The sequence below is a fragment of the Thamnophis elegans genome, chromosome 10 (assembly GCF_009769535.1).
Source record: "Thamnophis elegans isolate rThaEle1 chromosome 10, rThaEle1.pri, whole genome shotgun sequence".
NCBI lineage: Eukaryota > Metazoa > Chordata > Lepidosauria > Squamata > Colubridae > Thamnophis > Thamnophis elegans.
The window spans coordinates 52,854,876-52,872,807 of NC_045550.1; the positions used below are offsets into that span (position 1 = coordinate 52,854,876).

General features: G+C 43.3%; 1 protein-coding gene across 1 annotated transcript in view; it reads right to left on the bottom strand.

The window, feature by feature from the left end:
* Positions 1-330: 330 nt before the first annotated feature.
* The window catches only part of GOLIM4 (golgi integral membrane protein 4), a 76,682-nt gene continuing 59,080 nt past the window's right edge, over positions 331-17,932 (bottom strand). Inside the window, 4 exon segments of the mRNA XM_032224979.1 lie at positions 331-3,802; positions 3,805-3,853; positions 6,408-6,487; positions 8,193-8,265. Of these exon segments, the coding sequence (XP_032080870.1) occupies positions 3,675-3,802; positions 3,805-3,853; positions 6,408-6,487; positions 8,193-8,265 (330 nt within the window). The 3' untranslated portion in view covers positions 331-3,674.

Consider the following 17,932-nt stretch of genomic DNA (forward strand, 5'->3'; position numbering starts at 1 on the left):
TTTGCATCAATAATTATTGTTTCTGACATATCTATTTGTGTTACAAAGTATAATGATATTCAAATCCAAACTTATGTTTATGTACTTATGATAAGCATTATATTTTAACAGGGTCATTGCTAGATCTTGATTCTATACATTCTTTTCTTGATCACCTACTTATATTTGTTGCAATGATCAGAAAAATGATTTATGAATCAAAACCCAGATTATTTGAACTTGATTATGAAAAGCAATGTTACTCATCTACTTGGATGGTGCACATTGCTTGAATTTATAGCCAGCACAATAGTAGAAATAAATTAAAAAGCATACACCTTAAAATCAGCATTATTTCAAATTCTACCATTTATTGATGGTCTTCAGTTAAAGCCTCAGAAAAATTAAATACTGCCCCAAGGCATGAAAAATACACAAAATTTTATCAAAATATTTGTATTCCAAAGGGTATGTACATATCATACACTTTACATAACTGTAAACAGGGAAGTTCTTTCACCACCTGTAAGATAATTTTGTTTAATTAGTAAACTCAGATTTGTATTGTTATACATATACAATTGGATGCCATGTTTAACACAAAATCATTTTTTAAAAAAATGTATAAAGATATGGTTCAAAACATTTACAAAAGTAAATACCATCAGGTTAGTACAAAATGAATTATATTACATTCATATAAAAAGACTAAATGAAATTTTCCATTATGGTGGTTGTGGTGTATCTTAAAGAAAAAAAAAGGGAAAAGATTCTCCAGCATTGAATTATTATTTTTTTCCTGTGATGCAAATAAAATGGAATTTCACACATGATCTGAAGAAGGTTTTGTGCTTCTGAAAAACGCTCTAGAATATTGTGTCCTAACCTTGGCAACTTGAAGAAGTGTGGAGTTTCAATTCTTCAATTACCTGGGGAATTCTGGGAGTTGAAGTGCACACATTTTCAAGCTGCCACATTTGAAAAACCATTGTCCCAGAAGATGTACAATTGGCCTGTGCATGAAGGAATCTTCCAAACCTTCAAACTCTTCTCAGTAATCACCATGCTAAGATGCGGAATTCTGGGAAGTAAAGTCCATGCTCGAGTTGGGGAAGACTGCCATAAATAATTGAAATGTGCAAGGATATTGGTAGGTATGCATATGTGTATATGTGCATATACTGCAAGTTACAAACATTTGACAAACTTCACGAATATCCCCTATTCCCAGTGCACTGTATTAAGGGGGGGGGATGGGGGGGAGTAGCACCAGAGACCAATACAGGCTAAAGACCAGTATAAACATAATGAAATCCACATATACGGTTCACATACCTGACATTATTGGATGCAAGCAGAAACATTGAATAAACCTTGAACTTGGGATTTTCCCCCAATGTGTGTATATGTGAAATTCCCCCTCTTGTGCAAAAGATAAGGGGGAGAATTATAGTGAGGAAAATGACTTTTGGGATGGGATCTTCATCAGGGCTCTGTGGCACAGGAGGTGAGAGGCTTCTTTCCAGGATCTGCATAGAATATGTGTTGGAGGTCATAGTCTATTGTGTTTGGGAACAAGCTTTTACTTCCCAGGTAGTTGTACAGCATTTGTGATCCTTATAGCATCAGGTGGTGGAGGCACTGTTACCTTCTGTGCATGCACATATTAATGTATATTGATTAGTCCATCAGCAAGTGCATGAGGCAAGCACTATTGGTTAATCAAAACAAGTCTAATATCTGAAGAAGACAGGAATGGCTACAAGTATTGAAACTTCAAACACTATGAGCATTTGAAAACATTCGGTTACCGATTTTGACACAGATTGGTCAGTTGACATACAGTTCTCATACTTAGTTCCAAAGATGAGCAGATTCAAAAGAAAATTGCCTCTGTTTCCTAGCACCCTAAGGAACAATAAAGATGCTCCAAGATCATTTGGAAGTTATTAAGAACTTGACGTCAGAAATACAAGCATGAATAAAGCAAGAGAGTTGGCCAAAGGCTCCCTCTAGCTATCCACATCTTCCTTTTTTAAATGTTTCATAGTTGGCCCAAAACAAGTATATGGAAAAAGTCCATTTAAGACCAGAATATCTGAGGAAAACAATATCTAATTCTCTTGTGAGTATGACTACTAGAAACATCCCTTAAAATTTAAACAAAACAAGAAAGAGTGCCTTAAAAATAGGGAGCATGGATAATGGAAGGGGTGTGCAAGCGGAACTTTGTAGAGTAGAATAGAGAACATATGGTATATTAGACACCAGGTAAAGTTTTCCATGACTAAACTTAAGTGATTAACTTGTGTCTATGCTGTACTGTTTCAGATGCTAGAGGGGTGACAGGGCTAACAAATCTGGGCTAAAATCCAGTGCAATAAAGAACAGCCATCTGGACTTTTGGACCAAGATACTCAACAAGAAAAAAAATATATAAATATACTTCCAATCCTGTACTATTCGATTAATCCCAACACACTAGCTTTTTGTATGTATAAAATACTTCCTGTACTTTGAATTGATATAACCAAGATCATTGTGATAAAAGAAAAGGCCTTTAGGGAAAGCTATTTTTTAAAAACTTAAAAAGTTAGTCCAGTGTGACTTTTTATAAATTAGACAATGGTGAAAAACAAAGTATGATTGACTGCAAATAAACCAGAGGAAGAAGAGACACACATATACATATCACCTTTTAAACTAGACAAAATGGGAGTTTCTAATAGCAAAAATGTACACAGGTCCACTCAAGAAGCAATTTCCATAGTTTTCAAATGTGCGCTTTCATAGAAAATGAAAACAAGTCAATGTGAAAGACTAAGAACATTCTATCTTGATCAATGGATGACAACCAATCTTGGGTTAAGGCGGATTTTTCAGCTTCATACCATCTAGTTGAGTTATGGCTGTTAAGTCCCCAAATTTCTACCCAGTTGCAATCCTAACACCCCTGAAGAAGAACTAGGTCATGTAAGGCAGAACCAAACATAAAAGCTACCCTGCTGATCAGAACAAAACAACCATCTAGACTAGCATTCTGTGTCATATGATGGGCAACCACTGGGGAGTTCATAAGGTTGGACAGAAGGGTAATAGTCGGCCTACAAACATAGAAGTGAAATGAACACTCTGATCTGACACAAGGTCAGGCATTCATTCACCTTTCACTGTGCCTTTTGGAACATGCCAACATAAGCTGTTATAAATCTGTGCTAACAACATCTGCATTCTATGACACCTGGGAAAACTGATTCTAACCAAAACGATCACAGAGCAGGTCAGCAACCGGCAAGCTCACAGAAGTGAATGAATTGAGATATAGGGAAGCAGTCAGCCCTTCCTCAAGCTTCAAACTCAGGCACTAGTTTTATCGTTGGCTTAAAGAATACCTTGGCTTCTCACCATTTGGGCAATGCCAAACAAAACACATGCACCCTTAAAAAAAAAAAAAAAGCACCATAAAAATTAAGAAAAAAAAGAATACTTTTCCTATTCTATTTTTGTTCCATAAAACTTATATTAAGAATGCAACCTAAAAATACTGTATTCATATAAATGCACAAAAACCCTCCAATAAAAAAAAATATAATATATCATTTTTGTTAAAAGGCTCATTTTCTCTCTCTCTTTCTCTCTCTCTAGAATCTACACAATTTTGTTCTTGCCCTCGTTCCTTTTTCTTCCACGTAATGTCAAGAAACAATCCCAGAATTACATTCCCCTCGGCGGCGGCTTTTATCTGCAACAGGAGCACCATCTTCCTCTTCTTCCTCTTCCTCTTCCTCATAGTTTTCATCGTGTCCTTCTTTCTGTTGCTTCCTTCCTGAATGTCTTCCTCTTGATCAACTCCTTCGCTCACCTTTTCTTCAGCCTGGATATCCAAAATTGGTAAGAGAGAGAGATGATTTCAGAACACAAATTGGAAAAAAAAAAAAACCAAGCAAAATAGGGAAAGGGATATATTTTGGGAAGTAAAACTAATACATTTTATAACTGGAAATATAAAGGATGGAAACTAATCAAGGAGAGAAGCAACTTGGAATTAAGGTGAAACTTCCTAACAGTGAGGACAATTAACCAGTGCAAGCCCTTGCTTTAGAGGTTGTGGGTGCTTCATTACTACAGGTTTTTAAGAAGAGACTAGATAGCCACTTGTCTGAAATGGTATAGGGCTTCCTTCTTGAGCAGATTGGACTAGAGCATGGGTGTCAAACTTGACTGTGTCACATGACGTCTCGTGACTTTTTTGGCTTTGCGGAGCCGGGGTGGGCGTGGCCTGCATGTGATGCATCTGGCCTGCTGGCAGCCAGTTTGATAGGCCTGGACTAGAAGACTTCCAAGGTCTCTTCCAGCTCTATTCTGATTTAAATTTAGATTAAATTCTATAGTATTCTAATTGTTACACCAAAACAGATGGAATTGCTTCCCTCCCTCTCTTCCAGATAATTTTCTGGAAACGGCAGAAAATTCAAAGGAGTATGTGTAATGATATTAGCTTCCTATACCTTTCGCTTCTTTAAAGATGACACAGTCATAAATGAAGTGTGCAGCTTCTAAACAACATAATCTTATCCGATTGAATTGTCTCAGACGCCAACTTTCACAGCTTTAGCTAACGTCATGGAACTCACCCCATATTTAAGAGGTCCCCCCCCAATGGAAGTATGTAAGTCACTAATGTTTCCTATTGCTCTTGTCACATTTTAATTTTTTTATTTGCTCATTCGGATTTGTATTTCATCTGACAAACAACAAACAAATAAATAAACAAAAAATAAATAAGCATTTGGAGTCACCGAACCCATCCAGCAGCAAAATGATTAAATGCAATCCTGTTTATCTATTTTTAATGAATATTATTGTCATTTTGTTTAAAATAATGTAATGTTCTATTGGTCTCTCCTGAGTTGCCTATTGGGAAAGATGGTGATAAAAAGCAGTGACATGCAGTGAGGTTTATGGCTGGTGAGGCACTGGCACAGGGGTTTCAAATTTTTTAGACTTGTGGACTTCAACTCCCAGAATTCCACAGCCAGGCATGATCAGTTTCCAATTTAAAGCGACAGCATTTGTTTTTCTCCTTTGCGAAAAAGTTTTCCATCATTCTTTTTCTTCTCCCTCTCCCTCCTCCCCCCTCTCTCAAACAGACACACGCACACAGAGAAGTTGGATCCCTGTCTCACTCACCTCACTCTCAAACAAACACAAACACAGAAGTTGGATTGGATATATTTTCCAATGGCTTGAAAGCAGTTCCTCTGCCATACCCCCCCCCCCCCCCGATTCCCCTGCTGCCTGCTGATCCGAGCCTTTGATTGCAGGTGGAGCCATGTTGGCCTTTTCAAATTTGTAATTAGTGAAGCTGGGCTTATATACTTTGTTTGTTTGTGTGTAAGGCAATGTAGCTCTGCATGCAATCAAACTAAACTTGGGAAGGGATCTACACTTGAGGATGAGTTTGAATTCCTCCCCCTCCCTCCGACCTACACACATACCTTTTCCAGCTGTTTCAGAGAGGATTTCAACTCTGCTCTTGCTTGCCATCATGAAAAGAAAAAAAATGTAAAAGGAAAAGGCAAGAACTGAGGTCAGGCTGGGCTAGTTGTTGCCAGAGTCACCATGGATGACTCTGCTTAGTGCTTAACTGTTTAAAAAGCCCTCTAAAAAAGTGCCCTCTACAGAGGAGGCGGGAGAAACGATGTGCCTCACCTACGTCAGGAATTTTTCAGCTTTTAACCCTTGCTTAACTCTGCTCGAGTGATCATAAAACACCAGACTAGATGAGGCACATCATTCTCCCACCTCCTCCTGTAGAGGGCACTTTTTAGAGGCTTTTTTAACAGTTAAGCACTAAGCAGAGTCATCCATGGTGACTCTGGCAGCAACTAGCTCAGCCTTTTCCTTTACATTTTTTTTCTTTTCATGATGACAGTGGTGAGGTTTCTGCCTCCCCTGCCTGCACGTTCCGGATAAAAAGCCAAGTGCAATCAGGTTGGAAAAAGCTTGCATCCCTTCACCCAAATGGACCTTTGTTAGCATTTTATTAATGCTGTGCAGATTTGTGATAGTGCTTCACAGGTAAATCCATACATCCCTGGTATTCATTCCTGGTTTCACTACAATCTAATTAGCAGTCCCTTCCCCCCCCCCCCCCACACACACAAGGGCTATATCACTGATTCTATTGAATTTGGCATCTGTTATGTTTGTAAAAATTCTGAAAACTGGTATGAGGATCAAACTGTTTGCCAGTCCAAATGCTGATTACGACTTATTTGCTTTAAATAAGGAATACATTTGCTTTTATCAAAGCAGAAAGAGTAATAGTTAAGCGATTCAATGGATAAGTAACAACATTTTAGATCCGAGTCCATTTCCCACTGTAGCATCTTCTTCGCTTCATTATTTAATTGTGCAGTACTTACATTTTCATCATTTTCCCCATATGGATCTTCACCATTGTGTTCCAGCTCCCTTTTCTTCTCTTCGGGTAGATCTCCTTGGCCTAATAAAAACATACTTATCTAAGAACAAAGTGATATTCATATATATATAAAAATGGTTGTATGTGTGTATGTATCCGAGCATAACTCTGGAATGCCTCGAGCCAATTTCAACCAAACTTAGTACACAGATGATTACTCTCTGGAGAGAAAATACTGTGGTGGTATAGACACGCGCTAACAACCCTTGGGTGTGTGTGTCTGTAAGCTACAGCTTGCTGTGCCTTAAAATGGCTTCTACTGTACTGCCGTAAAATGGCTTCTAATGTACAGCGCAGTGGATTTGCCATGTTAACGGCTTCACGTACTCCACAAGGGCACTCCATCTGTTTAAGGGGGAAATCCAACATTAGAAATTACATGTCTGGAGTTCTACGATGAAATCCATTGCGATCTCCTCCCATGCTCCGGCCATTTTTCCTCCTATAAATGAATACCCAGCAACGCCGGGTTATCAGCTAGTAGAAGATAAAGTATACATTTGGGCTATACTGTGCCTATCGGGTATAAAACATTTATCTTGGCTACTGTATGTATTTATTTGGTGGATGTATTTTACTGCTTTATTGCTTTTAACTGTTTTATAGTTTTAGAATTGTAAGTCCCTTGGTTGAGTGGGAAGCTATAGAGAAGCAAGAAAGCAAGAAAGCAAGAAAGCAAGAAAGCAAGAAAGAAAGAAGACCAATTTTCTTTTTAATGGCTTGGAATAAAGTTCTAAGAATTACCCGTCCGTAAAAATTTCTGGCAGTTATAATCCTGTTTCCTCCTCTAACCCAATAGGATTATGAAGTACAGTTAGTCCTCACCTTACAACATTTAGTGACTGTTCAAAGTTACAACACCACTGGAAAAAAGAGATTTATGACCATTTTTTCACACTTATGACCATTGCAGCATCCCCATGGTCATGTGATTTGCATCTGGATGCTTGACAACTAACTCACATTTATGACGGTTTCAGTGTCCCGGAAGTCATGTGATCCCCTTTTGGGACCTCCTGACAAGCAAAGTCAATGGGGAAACCAGATTCACTTTAACAACCATGTTTACTAATTTAACAACTGCAAGTGATTCATTTAACAAATGTGGCAAGAAAAGTCGTAAAATGGGGCAAAACTCACTTAACAAATTTCTCACTTAGCAACATAAATTTGGGGCTCCAATTATGGCCGTTAAATTGAGGACCACCTGTACGTGAAGTACTTCTTTGGGCTATGTAACAAAGGCCGAGGTGGCCACAGTGGTTAAATGCAGCACTGCAGGCTACTTCAGCTGACTGCAGTTCTGCAGTTCGGACTGTTCAAATCTCACCGGCTCAGGGTTGACTCAGCCTTCCATCCTTCCGAGGTGGATAAAATGAGGACCCTGATTGTTGGGGGCCATATGCTGACTCTGTAAACCGCTTAGAGAGGGCTGAAAGCCCTATGAAGCGGTATATAAGTCTAACTGCTATTGCTATTGCTATGTACTGCTTGAGCTTGTCCTTGCTTGCAGAGACTACCTGTGGACTATACATTACATTGTTGGACTTGAAAAATATGGGCTTAGGGTTCCACTCAGATCTATTATCACAGTTTTTTTCTGTAATGTTTTCCATCATTCAGCCCTGCCCTTCCTCCAAGAACAACAGGACACATAATTCAACCCACCGCCATATATTATCCTCACCATAAACCTGCGAAGTGGAGGTTCATAATTTCACCTTACTTACCTCTTCTTCTCCCTCTTCCTGGTACTGCTCATCCAGATTGTCTTCCTTCTGATCTGGATTGCCCACCACCTGCAGATAAATCAAACAGATTCTGCTGCTCTTATTCCTGCAGGCTCCAGGAATTCAGAAAATAAGCATTAACTTTAAAAATAAAATAAAAATAAAGGACAGGCAAAAACACAGACAGGCTGGGCTATTGCAAAGGTTTAAATCTGAAAGCTCACATATCACTGAGAACTGTACGGGCATACGTTTGGCCAGTCTATTAACTGTGGTTGAAAGATCTGGAATAGTTGATACACAGGGCCATAAAAATGAAACTGATACATGGTCTAATGTAGGAGTGCTGGAAATATCTATCATGGATATCTTTCAAGCACAGAGTCTTTGTCTGCCAAAACGGAGTCTGTTGCGGTACAAATGAGGCCATAATTCACCAAGTTCTTTCGCCTACCCTTTGAAATATTTCTCAGCTAAAATACACTAGGTGCTAAGTGCTTATCACGTTGCATTAAAATTTGCACTAAATTTAAATTTTAGATTCACATTAAGCTCGTAGGTTGGCAAAGATGTATGCAAAAATAAATGCAGGTTTTGTGTCATTCCTCCAGAATAAGACCCTGTTTTTAAAAAAATGCAGAACCACCCAGAATTTTGATGGAACGAATCACTCAAGACATACGATACATCAATTGGATTATCCACTAATTGCTTCCATATATTCTGAGAGTGAGATGAAGCAAATACATTATTAATCAACACTAAACAAACTGGATGTTCTCTTCCCATCATTTTAAACAAATTATTTACATTTATAAGGTTGATACGCTTCTCACAATCAACACAGTGATTCTGTAGTCCACTCAGTAAAAAAATAAAAATAAAAAAATAGGACAACCATAATAATATTCATGAAAGAACACTAGCTACTGATCAAACTAATAAACAAAGAAAAAGAAACTTGTGAACTGAGAATATCAGTTAGCCAACTACATTCACTTAAAGAAATAATTCATTTCATCCGTCAGAATCGAATGCAGTGGAGTGTGTGCAGTGTATGAGGTGGAGTACCCCCAAGGCTCTGTTTTAGGCCCAGTACTCTTCAACATCTTCAGCAATGATTTGGATGAGGGAATAAATGGGGAACTCATCAAATTTACAGATGACACCAAGCTGGAAGGAATAGCCAACATTCCAGAAGACAGGCTTAAGATACAGAAGGATCTTGACAAACTTGAACATTGGGCACTATCTACAAAATGAAATTCAATGGTGAAAAGAGTAAGGTTCTACATTTAGGCAAGAAAAACGTAATGCACAGGTACAGTATTGTGGTACCTTGCTCAACAGTAGTAACTGTGAAAGGGATCTTGGAGTCCTAGTGGACAGCCATTTAAATATAGACAGCAGTGTGCAGCAGCTGCCAAAAAAGCCAACACAGTTCTAGGCTGCTTAAACAGAGGGATAGAATCAAGATCACATGAAGTGTTATACCACTTTATAATGCCTTGGTAGGCCAACGCTTGGAATAATGCATTCAGTTTTGGTAGCCACAAGGTAGAAAAGATTTCGCGGCTCCAGAAAGAGTGCAGAAAAGAGCAACAAAGATGATTAGGGGACTGGAGGCTAAAACATATCTGCGCATGTGCGAAGGAACATGGCTACCGGGCTTTTCGCTCCGGCGTCTACACGGGAAAAATAGCCAAAGAAGGAGAAATTGCCCCGAGAAAATCGAGCTTGAGAGAGACCAGGGCACGAGCGATTTCTCGGAGGGTCTGGTGCTGGCAGCGGACTGGAGAGTTTTTGCTCTCCAAGGCTGCCCTCCACGAAAAACGCCGACGCCGCTCGGAGGTGCCCGGAAGAAGCCGCGGCCCAGCTGATTAGTGAGGCGCTTAAAGACATCGCCCGGGTGCCGTTCGGAGCCTGAAGAGAGACCAGGGCACGAGCGATTTTACGGAGAGTCTGGTGCAGGCAGCGGACTGGAGAGATTCTGCTCTCGAGGCTGCCTTTCGCGAAAGACGCTGATGCCGTTCGGGGACGCCCGGAAGACGCCGCGGCCCAGCTGATTTAGAGCAGCGTTTAAAGATACCGTCCGGGTGCCGCTTGGAAGGCGTTGCGGCCCAACTCGGCTAGAGACGGTGGGTAACTATTGTTGGAGGTTCGTCGTGACCTGTCTGACTTGAGAGAGCCTTAACTCTCCTCCACTTGCTGGCTGAGAGGAATCTCCCCCCCCCCTTTATGCTACTTTCTTTATCCCGTCTGTGTTTGGTTGCTGTGGACTTGCATTGGACTATTCATCGCCCCAGGGAGAAGGCGGTTAGCCTGGAACAGCACTGGGAGAGAATGGGAGGCTGTCTCCATCTGTTGCTATTGCACCCCCCTTCCTCTCCCCTCGGCTTGGCCTCCCCTGTTGGTGCATTCCCCCCTCCACTAGGCCATCGCCATCGCAGGGCCTTTTGCTGGGCGAGATTAGAATCCTTTTGGAATGCGGCTTTTGGACTTTTTGGAGTATATCTCATCTGCTCTTCTATTTGGACTTCCATCTGCCACGGCCATTGTTGCCTGATGCCGCCTTGGACCTGCTACACAGATAGCGCCATTACCGGCCGAGCGGGGGTACTTACAGTACATAGAAGGCCTCTCCTTGCCTCAACCATCTTGGACTTTTTGGACCTTCCCAGAACTATTCGCACTTTAAATTAATTAATTTTTTGCGCAATTTATAATTTATAATCTCTTTCTTTTCTTTCATCTTTTTCTTCTTTCTTGTATGGGTTATGCATGAGGTACGCTTGAGATGAATGAATGTCCCACTTTTATGATCATATTGTTGTAATTTTGTGTTTTTAACTTTTTACGTGGGGACTGCTTGGGGGAGTGTATAAGTATGCGTGATTCGGAGGACCTGCCGGGAGTTGCGGAGGCCACGGGGGTGGTTGAGGGGACCAGAGACACGGGAGAGGGTCGGGGTATTGCGGTCGTAACAGGGAGGGGCAGATACGGCGGGACTTTAGGGCAGGCCATTACCGGGGAAGGAGGGTTCGCTACATTACAGAGATCCCTCCTTCCGGCCCTAGGAGTCCCACTCCAAGACCAGATGGTGCAAGTAGTCAGGACCCTGGTCTCAGGCTGTTGTCGCTAAATGCCAGGTCTGTTGTACATAAAGCTCCTCTCGTCCGGGACTTAATTTTAGACGAGAGGGCAGACCTGGCATGTATTACTGAAACCTGGCTGGGCCCAGAGGGAGGAGTCCCCTTGTAGAGCTGTGCCCAGAAGGATTTCAGGTGCTGCATCAGCCGAGAGCCCAGGGAAGGGGTGGGGGTGTGGCCGCTGTTATCCGAGAGTCGTTAGTTCCTCGTAGGGTCCCTGCTCCGGAGATTGTCGGGTGTGAGTCTTTGCTGTTAAAGTTGGACCTCAAGGGTCAAGTGGGTCTGCTGCTAACGTACCTGCCTCCCAACAGCGTTGCAGCAGCCCTCCCCTCGCTCCTCGAGTCGGTAGCCGAGCTGGCAATTGAGTTCCCTAGGTTGATGGTCCTGGGGGACTTTAATTTGCCGTCGCTCGGCGAAAACTCTGATGGGGCGCAGGAGTTCATGGCTTCCATGACAGCCATGGGCTTGACCCAAGTAATTCGGGGCCCAACCCATTCAGCGGGGCACATGCTTGACCTCGTATTTCTCTCGGAGCAGTGGATTTGTGATCTTGGTCTGAGGGGGAGTGACATCATACCCTGTCGTGGTCAGACCATTACCTACTGAGGCTCGACTTCCGGAGGCCAAACCCCCACTGTAGGGAGGAGGAACCGACCAGGTGGTTCCGCCCCCAGGCGTCTTATGGAGCCGTCAAGGTTCCAGACAGAGCTTGGGGTTATTCCTGACACTTTCGCCCACAGTCCGGTGGAGACTCTGGCTGCTGCGTGGCACTCGGCAGCGTCGGAGGCCCTCGACCGGATTGCGCCACTGCGGCTCCTCCGAGGCGGCGGATCCCGGAGACCCCCTTGGTTTACCGAGGAACTCCGGGAGATGAAGCGCCGGAGGAGATGCCTAGAGCACCGTTGGAGGTCCGATAAGTCCGAACCGAACCGGGCAATGGTAACCGCCTGCACCAGGGAATACACCAGGGCACTTAGGGCTGCAAAAAGATCGCATATAGCCACCCTGGTAGCATCCGCTGAGTCCCGTCCAGCCGCCCTGTTTAGGATAACCCGCTCCCTACTGAACAAAAGGGAGGCGGGGGAACCCTTGCAGGGCAGAGCTGAAGAATATGCCCAATTCTTAGCGGACAAAATTGCTCGGTTTCGGTCGGACTTGGACTCCACCCCTGCAGTTCCAGCCGAGGCGCAAGGGGACCAAGTAGAACAGCTCTGGTTGAGTTTCAGGACGTTACCCCCGGGGATGTGGACAAGGCCATGAGAGCTGTAAGTACCTCCACCTGCGTCCTGGATCCGTGTCCCTCATGGCTGGTTACTAACTGCAGTGAGGTGACACGAGGCTGGATCCAGGCGGTTGTAACCGCCTCCCTTCGGGAGGGGAACTTCCCCGCCACACTGAAAGCGGCGGTGGTGAGACCCCTCCTGAAGAAACCATCCTTGGATCCAGCTGTTCTTAATAGCTATCGTCCAGTCTCCAACCTTCCATTTCTGGGGAAGGTTGTTGAGAAGGTGGTGGCCTTCCAGCTCCAACGGTCCTTGGAGGAAGCAAACTACCTAGACCCCTTCCAGTCAGGCTTCAGGCCCGGTTACAGCACAGAAACCGCTTTGGTCGCATTGATGGATGATCTCTGGAGAGCCAGAGATGAAGGACGTTCCTCCATCCTGGTCCTCCTTGACCTCTCAGCGGCTTTCGATACCATCGACCATGGTATCCTTCTGCGACGACTGCGGGAGGTGGGAGTGGGAGGCACCGTGCTACGGTGGTTCTCCTCCTACCTCTCGGACAGGTCGCAGTCGGTGTTAGTGGGGGGGCAGAGATCGTCCCCTAGGCCCCTAAATTATGGGGTGCCTCAGGGCTCGGTCTTATCCCCCCTACTATTCAACATCTACATGAAACCGCTGGGAGAGATCATCCGCAGGCACGGGATTAGATACCATCAATATGCGGACGATACTCAATTGTATCTGTCCGCCCCGTGCCAACTCAATGAAGCGGTGGACGTGATGTGCCGGGGCCTTGAGGCCGTCATGGACTGGATGAGGGTTAACAAGCTTGTGCTCAACCCAGAAAAGACCGAGTGGCTGTTGTGTTTCCCTCCCAAAGATTTGGCTACTGTTCCACCACTCAGGCTGGGGGGTCAAATTTTATACCCCTCAGAGAGGGTTCGCAACTTGGGAGTCCTCCTGGATCCACAGCTGTCATTTGACCACCACTTAACGGCTGTGACCAGGGGGGCGTTCGCCCAGGTTCGCCTGGTGCGCCAGTTGCGACCCTACCTGAATCGGGAGGCTCTCACAACAGTCACTCGGGCCCTTGTGACCTCTAGGCTGGAATACTGCAATGTGCTCTACATGGGGCTGCCCTTGAAGAGCATCCGGCGACTTCAGCTAGTGCAGAATGCAGCCGCGCGAGTGATTGCGGGTGCACCCCGATTCACCCGCATTACACCTATCCTCCGCGAGCTGCGCTGGCTACCTGTTGATCTCCGGATGCGCTTCAAGGTGCTATTAATCACCCATAAAGCCCTACATGGCAGTGGATCTGGATACTTGAGAGACCGCCTTCTGCCAATTACATCCCTGCGACCGATAAGATCCCATAGATTAGGCCTCCTCCGCATTCCATCGGCCAGCCAGTGTCGGCTGGCAACTACAAGGAGGAGGGCCTTCTCAGCAGTAGCCCCGACCCTTTGGAACGAGCTCCCCGTGGAGATTCGTACCCTCTCCACCGTCCAGGCCTTCCGCATAGCCTTGAAGAACTGGCTCGCCCGTCAGGCCTGGGGATAGGATAGTTGCCCCTCCCGAATGATGAATGTATGTTGTTTGCTATTTTATTACATGTTGTCCTACTGTCTGTATTCCCCCCCTTCCCAGTTTTTGTGTGAGCCGCCCTGAGTCCCCTCAGGGAAAAGGGCGGCCTACAAATTCTAATAAAATTCTAAATTCTAAATTCATATGAAGAACAGTTGCAGGAACTGGGTATGTCTAGTTTAATGAAAAGAAGGACTAGGGGAGACATGATAGCAGTGTTCCAATATCTCAAGGGTTGCCATAAAGAAGAGGGAGTCAAACTATTCTCAAGGCACCTGAGGGTAGAAGAAGAAGCAATGGGTAGAAACTAATCAAGGAGAGAAGCAATTTAGAACTGAGGAGAAATTTCCTGACAGTTGGAACAATTAATCAGTGGAACAGCTTGCCTCCAGAAGTTGTGAATGTTCCAACACTGGAAGTTTTTAAGAAGATGTTGGATAGCCATTTGTCTGAAATGGTATAGGGTTTCCTGCCTAAGCAGGGGGTTGGACTCGAAGACCTCCAAGGTCCCTTCCAACTCTGCTATTGTATCATATTGTATTGTATGTATGAAAAAGGCTTAAACAGCCAGATCTCAATGGTTTTATAGAAACTCAAGAATGGGGAAAATATTAGGTTCTCTGCAGAGATGTTATTGCAGAAAAGTGGGGCCACAAAGGCAGGACAGGTCTCCAGGATCCCTGCATATGTAGGGACCCAAATCAGGGACCCAGAGGGAATCCTTCCTCTTAGATCGCTTCAGGTGACAAAGGCCACTGGGCGAAGACATTTCAGAAGATATACAAGGCCAAAGCTATGAAGAGATTTACATGAACTATGAACACATTTAGTCATACCTGGAAACCCAAAGGTAACCTGAGCAGTTCTCAGAGAAAAGGTATTTATTATTGAATAAATAAATTGCCCTTAACAATCTGAGTTCTATGTTCTGGACTAGCTTATGGACTCAGGTAAAGGTAAATGTTCCCCTCGCACATATGTGATAGTTATTCCCGACTTTAGGGAACAATGGTCATCTCTGTTTCAAAGCCGAAGAGCCAGCGCTGTCCGAAAACGTCTCCGTGGTCATGTGGCAGGCATGACTAAATGCCAAAGGTGCACGGAATGCTGTTACCTGCCCACCAAGGTGGTCCCTATTTTTCTACTTGCATTTTTACATGTTTTCAAACTGCTAGGATGGCAGAAGCTCAGACAGGTAATGGGAGCTCACTCCGTTACCCGGCACTAGGGATTCAAACCCCTGAACTGCCAACCTTTCTGATCAACAAATTCAGTGTCTTAGCTACTGAAACCACCATGTCCCATTTTAGCGTCTTAACCACTGAGTCACCGTGTCCCATTTTACATGGGGCTGTCTTTGAACATCAGTGATGTTCAAAGACAGCCCCATGTAAAATGAGTCCAAATGAGGAGTCACTGGTGCGCTCTGAGCTTGGATATTTTCTTGCAGATGTTTCATTAGCTAAATTAGATAACACCATCAGTGTTAACAAAACCCCGCATTTCAATCCTGAGCTACAAGTATTCTCCTTTATTAGTAGTCCAAATGAAAGTTGGCCAAGGCATGAGTGACTGTGAGCAAGCGCGCGCGCGCGCGCGCGCACACACACACACACACGTGTAGATCCCTCCCCAAATGTAGTTTGATTGCATGCAGAGCTACATTGCCTTACACACACACACACACACACACACACACACACACACACCATGAAGGTTGTAACTGGAGCAAAAAATGAAACTGTGGAGAAAGCCTTCCAATCACAACTGTGACCAAAATGTGTTGAACCTTTTGTATTTATTTATTTTAAAAAATAATAATTTGGAGGCAATTAGATTGCCCAGAGTCACTGGGTGTCAGGTATATAATATATGCATTTAATCTATTATTATTTAGAAATGTACTGCAAGTCACCATTGAATATGGATAGTATAAAACACATTTTTTCTGGCAACGCTTAAGAATATGAACACAGCAATTAAAATTATATAAATATTATATTCATGCTTCAGCAAATGATATGGATATTTTTTTTGTAAACATACATTTTAATATAATTTCCACTTCAAAACTCTTTTCAGTGATGTGAAAGGTGGACACAGCGTTTAGAAACAAGATTACTTAATTCAATATTTATTCTTAAAGCTTCTCTCTTTCTCTTGATCTCTATCTTTATAATGAATTTATCCAGAGGACAAGAATAAATTAACGTTTATTGTCTAGACCTTATAATGCTAGTTTGTATGTATTAGGAGAATCAATGTGAAGCAGAAGAAAGAGGATCAATGCTCTTCTTAATATATATTTTTTAAACATCAGAAAGCCAGATGCTGGATTAAGCATTTATTCTTTCAAAAGCTCCTTGTAACAACCACATTTTAAGCTATCATCAATATCTGCTAATGCCTTTACACAGTGTTTGTACTGTATTTCAACAACAAAAAATATTCAAAAAGTACCATATTTTTCAGAATATAAGATACTCCGGGGTATAAGACTCACCAAGATTTTGAAGAGGTAATAAGAAAAAAAAAGTTTTTCTCCTCCCCGGCCTCCAGGAGCACTCTGCAGGCTTCAGAAGGCTGGGGGAAGGCAAAAATGCCCCTTTTGTTATTTGGTTACAAAATGGGGGCATTGTCCCTTTTGCCCAGCCCTGCTGAAGCCTGCAAAGTGCTTCTGGGGGCTGGAGGAAGGAAAAAACGTCTCTGCTTTTGCAAAAAACAGCCTGTTTTTTTGCAAAAAATGGGATGCGGCAACAGGGCTTTGGGAGGCCAAAAATGGCTGTATTCTATGTATAAGACGCACCAACATTTCCAGGTTCTTGGGGGGGGAGGGTGCATCTTATACTCTGAAAATATGGTAGTTTTGAGTATCTAGACCAGAAATAAACCAGTCCTGTTAGTTCAAGGGCCATAAAACAGTATAAAGAGGGCCACTCTGCAAAAGTGGGTACAGGGCAGCTCTCCCCTCAAGTGTTTAAGGGGAGAAAATAACACTTTAAAACTTTAACCCATGAAGGCTTTAACCCCCCCCCCCCTGCCCCCCAATTTTCCTAATAAAATCTCTTTCCAACCATCCAAAGACAGAAAAGGACTGATTTACCAGAGGGCTCTAGCAATAGCAATACCACTTTAGACTTATATACCGCTTCACAGTGGTTTTACAGCCCTCTCTAAGCAGTTTACAGAGTCAACATATTGCCCCCAAGAATCTGGGTCCTCATTCTACCCACCATGGAAGGATGGAAGGCTGAGTCAATCATGAGCATGGTGAGATTTGAACTGCCAAATTGTAGGCAGCTGACGGTCAGCAGAAGTAGCCTGCAGTACTGCACTCTAACCACTGAGCCAGTGATCTAGGACTGCAGACCCCTGCAGAGAGGTAGCACATTATATAAATGCTTCAAACAAAGCTTAGAAATCCTTACAATACCTTTCTGCTTCTTTGTAGGATATAAAATAAAGATCATGATAGAGAGAGGGACATTTTTGAGCCACCTCTCCTAAAAAAGAGGATTGAGTGACTTATGCATGACTTATGAATAGCAGAGTTTGAATGGATAGACCTTGGAGTTCTTCTAGTGCAACCCCCTGCGCAGGCAGGAAACTCTACGGTCAGGCCTGCAGCAATCTTTTCTTTTGGATCTTTGGCCTGCCACACTTTCTATTATTCTACAATGCATTTTCTATTGTGGGAAAATGGAAGGGGGGATTGTACGGAGTTAGATGCTATGTAGCCATAACAAAATTCTTTCTAGAAAGCCAAGGTCATCCTTT